The 6315-nt window shown below is 37.9% G+C and overlaps 1 protein-coding gene across 1 annotated transcript; it reads right to left on the reverse strand.

The window, feature by feature from the left end:
* Positions 1-214: 214 nt before the first annotated feature.
* LOC133295539 (BRASSINOSTEROID INSENSITIVE 1-associated receptor kinase 1-like) lies at positions 215-4194 on the reverse strand (the record flags this gene model as incomplete). The annotated part of the gene is made up of 2 exons (XM_061494380.1): positions 215-538; positions 3804-4194. Coding segments are annotated over 2 exons (715 nt in total), but the record flags the coding sequence as incomplete, so codon positions are not given.
* Between the last annotated feature and the right edge of the window lie 2121 nt (positions 4195-6315).

Here is a 6315-nt window from a genome sequence, read left to right on the forward strand (position 1 = left end):
CATAATATACTATAGGTACAACCAAAAGATATCATTCAGATTGGAATCCTCGTATGAGGAGACAGAGGAGTGAAGGCTCAGCGGTAACATTTTGCTTTATTTATGTAAGGTTGCAAAATTTGACACAAGTAAAACATGAATTTACCTTTGTAAATCATATGCACAAATGAGTAGTATACAGCTTTCAAACAGGATTGTTTAGAATGTTCAAAGATCATCTAGGACCTGATAGTTCATCTGGTGACATATTTGAAGTTGACTCTAATATCAAATTACCAATGTGGTGGTGATACGGATGAGTGTGATTGAGATTTTTGCGGATAATCTCCTCTTTCTGCCATTGATCCCATATTTCTGCCAAACCTTCACCCTCTAGCATTCTCACCACCTCAGACATCTTGGGCCTTTCCAAAGGGGAGCCTTGTGTGCATAGCAATGCCACTTGGATTAACTGTTCTACCTCCTCCTCATCATAATTTCCCTGTAAATCTGCATCCACCAGTGTCTCCAATCTCTTGTCTATCAGAAGTCCTTTAACCTGGGCTCAAAATAATGTTAATGTGTGCATAGAACCAATGTAACAACAATGAACTAACAACAGCCAGGAAGATGAGATTCTAGAATCTCGCATAGAAATAGGTACAACCAAATCAATATTGTATTGTATTTTTAAAGCAAAGGCTAGTTATACTACAACAAATAACCACAACAGTTATGGGAATAGATGCTTTCATGTCTCATTTTATTATGACCGTGTCATATGAGAAATGGTCATTTCAATCAGTTTATTATAATAACCCTCACATTTATTTATAGATTTAATATTGAAGGATAATTATAAAGAAAAAGAAATAAAGTCACCTTTGGTGAAAAAGGAGTTAAAATAACAGTTAATGAGTAAAAATGCGGGTAAATAAAGTTATTCAAAAGTAAAAAGTAAAATTATAAATATTACCATAAAAATATTATGGACTAGTATGCAAAGTTTGGTGGTGAATGGAGGTGCGTAGATAAATAAGATTTTACCCAATTAAACTAACTTAAATACTTTAAGTTTACAAACAGAAACCTCATTTCCTTATTTTTTCTCACGCGCGTGCCTCGTTCCTCTTCTTCTCCGTGCGTCGTCCGTAGCCATTGTTGGAGAGCTTAATTTCCAACTTTTTCATTTCTTTATGAAATCAAGTGTGGTAAAAACCAAAGTTGTTTAGAATTGAGAGACAAACACAACCCCTAATCCATAATCTATCAAAAAACCGTGTATTGAGAGAAAAATGGAAGGGAAAGTGGCGCCCCTTTGTTGATTGAAGGTCCAAGAAGGCGTTTTGATCTTGTTTGAGGTTGAGAATCCACTCATTGGGTGATTCTAGGTAAGTCTGTGTCAAGAAATCCTAGTTTCCTTTGAGTTTTGAGAAGGATTGATTTAGGTTTTCATTTTTAAAGTTTGGCTTGATTGAGCATGTTAGAGCTTGATTGAGGCTTAGCTCATGATGAGAAAAGTGTTTAGATGAGGATTTTAACGGTGAAAATGTATTCAGAAAAATTTGAGATACCGTATTTTTGAATAGTGACGTATATGAATAGTACCATATACGTGAATAGTGACGTATACATGAATAGTACTGTATACATGAACAGTACCGTATGTATGAATAGTTAAGAAATAGTTGATAAGTAAAAGATAAAATCAATAAATGGTGTGTCTAGTTAACTACTTGACTTTGAACCATTTTATTGATATTTGTGTGAATTCCTTCTCTAGGTGTGCCTAGGGATTGTGAACTTTTGAATTCTCGTGGAGCAAGACAAGTAGCTTGTTCTTCAAGTAAGCAAATTGTAAAGCTCCAAGAGGTAAGCTCTATGTTTATGGGGTTCGCTCCTACTTTGTGTTCCGCCATAGTGTACGGACTGTGGTCAGGTTGTATGATATGTATGAGATATATGATATAGATGCATTCATATAGAGCTATATGATAATATGATATGTTTTGTTTCGATGTATTTACTTTGATATGTGTTAATATGATATGTTTTGTTATGATATGACTTCTGTAATATGATTTCTGTAACAATATCTGGCCATTGATTGTATAGTACCCGGATGTTCGCTTTGGGGTCCTCCCTCGGGACTGATGGTGTACGCCTCTGATATGTTCTGGTTCCGCTTTGGGGTCCTCCCTCGGGAACACGTGCGTTGATTTCCGCTTGGGGTCCTCCCTTGGGAATGACTGCGTACGCCTCTGATATGTTCTGGTTCCGCTTTGGGGTCCTCACTCGGGAACACGTGCGTTGATTTCCGCTTGGGGTCCTCCCTTGGGAATGACTGCGTACGCCTCTGATATGTTCTGGTTCCGCTTTGGGGTCCTCCCTCGGGAACACGTGCGTTGATTTCCGCTTGGGGTCCTCCCTTGGGAATGACTGCGTACGCCTCTGATATGTTATGGTTCCGCTTTGGGGTCCTCCCTCGGGAACACGTGCGTTGATTTCCGCTTGGGGTCCTCCCTTGGGAATGACTGCGTACGCCTCTGATATGTTCTGGTTCCGCTTGGGGTCCTCCCTTGGGAACACGTGCGTTGATTTCCGCTTGGGGTCCTCCCTTGGGAATATCTGCGTACGTTTCTGATAAGATATGTGTATATGTTTTGTTTAGTTATGATATTTGATTATATGACATGTTTTATGGGATATGTATGATGATTTTGTAAATGATATTTGTTACGTACGTTGATTTCCGCTTGGGGTCATCCCTTGGGAACGATTGCGTACGTCTCTGATATAACACGTTTTGTTCTGAAGTGAGTATTGTGATTATTTTTGTAAAAGATATTTGTTACGTGCGTTGATTTTTGCTTGGGGTCATCCCTTGGGAATGACTGCGTTTGTCTTTGATAAGATATGTATATATGCTTTGTTCAGTTATGATAATTGCTTATATGATGTTTTGTATATTATGTATCTGACTGTCATGCAGGAAGTGAGCCCAGGGTATGGAGGGTTTTCCATAAACCTGGAGTTTACTAGAGATTCGTCTCTAACCCCGTTTGGGGATATGATTTCAAGAACACAGTTAATTGAAGAGCCTCATGGGACCAGGACACTAACCGTGGCTAGAGGTACTAGTATGAGGATGTGGAGTTCTGGGTGGTCGGATGCTACTATTTGTTTTAGACGTATTTTTGGAAAAGATGTATTGTTGCATAGTGTTCATATTCGATACATGTACGTTTATGTATTCAGGCATGATGATATGACTATGTAGTATTTAGTTATGTTATGTATTGGATTGCATGCTATTAGATTTGTGGCACGGAGCCAAGTTCAGCATGCGCCCATAGATGGGTATCTGAGTATATTTGCATGACTGGTACTTCTGGAAATATATATTGTTTAAACTGTCTATCAGGAACTCTTAAGAGTGGGATTGGAGAATCCCCAGTTGTCCGATTTACAGAGGTTACTCTGTCCGATTTTCGTCTCCGTAAAATAAGAATTAAATTAGAAGAAGTATACAATGTGATATGTTATGTGAAAAAGGATTAAAGAAAAAGAAAAAGTTAGTTCGTATTTTCGCAAGTTAAGTCTTCCGCTGTTTCTGTTAAGTATCATATGCATGTTAATTGAACCGGCTCGATGCTGGGGATGTTACATTTATCATTGACCTATCAATTAATGACTTAGATTTTGCACATGATGTGATCATATTAAAATGCAATATTGAGAGGATCCATTCCCAAATATTTATACGACAATAAAAAACAACAAACAAGTACTAATGGGATAGTTTTCATAAACTGAATACCTACCCAATCAAGCAACATGATATCATCATTTTCGGCAAGTCGTGCTAGATCAAAAGCCCTCTTTCCAGTTATTAGTTCAAGAAGCATAACACCATATCCAAAAACGTCAGTCTTCTCTGAAGACTTTCCAGTTGAGAGGTACTCTGGTGCTATATGCCCAAGGGTACCACATACAGCAGTGGTAACATGAGTTTTTTTGTAATCCATAAGCTTTGCTAAACCAAAATCTCCAACAACTGCTTCAAATTCCTCATCCAACAATATATTAGCAGCTTTGACATCACGATGAATAATCTTTGGGTTACAATGATCGTGCAAATAGGCAAGCCCCCTAGCAGCTCCAAGTGCAATACGCTTCCGTATTGACCACTCAAGTGGTTGTTGTAATTCCGAACTGTAACATCCCCGTCTCGAGCCGGTTCAATTAACATACATATGATACAAACAGAAACAGCGGAAGACTTAACTTACAAAAATATGAGCTAACTTTTTCTTTTTCTAACTTAATTCTTACTCGGCGTAAACGAAAATCGGGCAGAGTTTCCTCTATAAATCGGACAACTGGGGATTTTCCAATCCCACTCAGAAGCATTTCCTGATAAACAGTTTATACAACATATCAATTCAGAAATGCCAGATATCCAAATATAATCAAATACCCATACATGGGCGCATGCATAACATGGCTCCGTGCCACTAAATCTAACAGCATGCCATCAAAACATAAACCTATCTGAATACTACATCATCATATAACGTTCCTGAATACTCAAATGTACATGCATCAAACTGATAGACATGTACAAAACATATACAGGCCATATACAAAATAAAGGATCAATATCATGATCCATCAAATGCGAAAATACTAAAATACATCAAACACTCCAAAAAGGTAGTAGCCTACAGCCACTCAAAATCCGGTCTGTCAACTGCCTCAGCCACGTGTCGTGTCCCTGCCTAATGAGGACTCACCGGAAATCTGGGCCCCTGAAAATGTGTCCCCAAAGAGGGGTGAGATTACAAATCTCAATAAGCTCCAGGTTTATAGAGAATTCTCCATACCCCTGGCTCACTCCTGCATGAAATTCAGATACAGAGTATACAAATACAACATATAACAGATATCATAACAGAACAGAGCATATATCCATATCATATCAGAGATGTGCGCCGTCATTCCCAAGGGAGGACCCCAAGCGGAAATCAACGCACGTGTTCCCGAGGGAGGACCCCAAAGCGGAACCAGACATATCAGAGGAGTACACCATCAGTCCCGAGGGAGGACCCCAAAGCGGACGTCCGGGTACTATACAATCAATGGCCAGAGATTGTTACAGAAATCATATTACAGAAGTCATATCAGAGCAAAACATATCATGTTATCAAATAACTCTATATGAATGCATCTATACAAAGCATCTAAATCACAGTCATACAGTCCAACCATAGTTCACTAACCATGGTGGAGCACTCAAGTAGGAAAAGACTCCTTAAACATAGAGCTTACCTCTTGAAGCTTTACCAATACGCTTACTTGTGGAACAAGTTACTTTTATCGCGTCAAGAGATTTCCGATCCTTCTCAATCCCTAGGCACACCTAGAGAATAATTTACAATGCATCAATAAAATGATGCAATACCATGATTATTTCATAAGCATACATTTTATCGCTTATTTTCCTTTCTTTATATTTTTGCCAATTCTATGCCAATACACAAGTCTAGACCTCTATACACCCGTTGGCGTTCTTTAATTTAATCAAGCATTTACTTAAGAATCTTTCACATAAATCATGTTATTTTTCTTTAAAAGTCGCGGGCGTACCCTTAGGGACTCAAGGTATTTTTCAACCATTTGTCAAAGCATTTCACTTCTTAGCTCATCCATTGGTATATTAAAATGCAACCCATTTTATTAGAATAAAATGTAACCAATATATATATATACCCCTAAACATCCTATAGTTCGCAACATAGAGCAAGTATTTGTAGGATTTTTTTTCTAACTTTGGCATTTCCACCAATTAATCCATTTACACTACATTCCAACATATTTTACCTTTTCAAACATACAATAAAAATTTGCATGATGAACCCTATATAAGCCATGAAGGCCGAAACCTAGGGGAAAAGTGCACTAGGGCTTTTCAATTTTTTTATCACAAATTAATGCTTACTAAACACTATCATTCCTATACAACAACAATCCATCATAATTTTCACCTTCTAACATCAAATATTTCCCACTCAAAACATGCTCCAAATTTTCAAAACATAGATCACAAAATAATACCATAGTCTAATCACTTGTACAAAGCCTAGAGAATAACCTCCAAGCAAAGCTCCATCAAAAACCCACTTTTTCTCCTCCTATGAATAGTAATCCGAAAATAAGAGGAGGAATAACTCTTCACACACTCAACTATAGCTCAAATGGATAGGTGCAATGGATTCCTTGAGTGGTTCCTAATCAATTTCAAGTGGTGGGTCATAAGATTTGGTTGAGAATTCA

Source organism: Gastrolobium bilobum, unplaced genomic scaffold (assembly GCF_033153095.1).
Source record: "Gastrolobium bilobum isolate Gb01-03AN ecotype WA unplaced genomic scaffold, APGP_CSIRO_Gbil_v1 utg7694, whole genome shotgun sequence".
NCBI lineage: Eukaryota > Viridiplantae > Streptophyta > Magnoliopsida > Fabales > Fabaceae > Gastrolobium > Gastrolobium bilobum.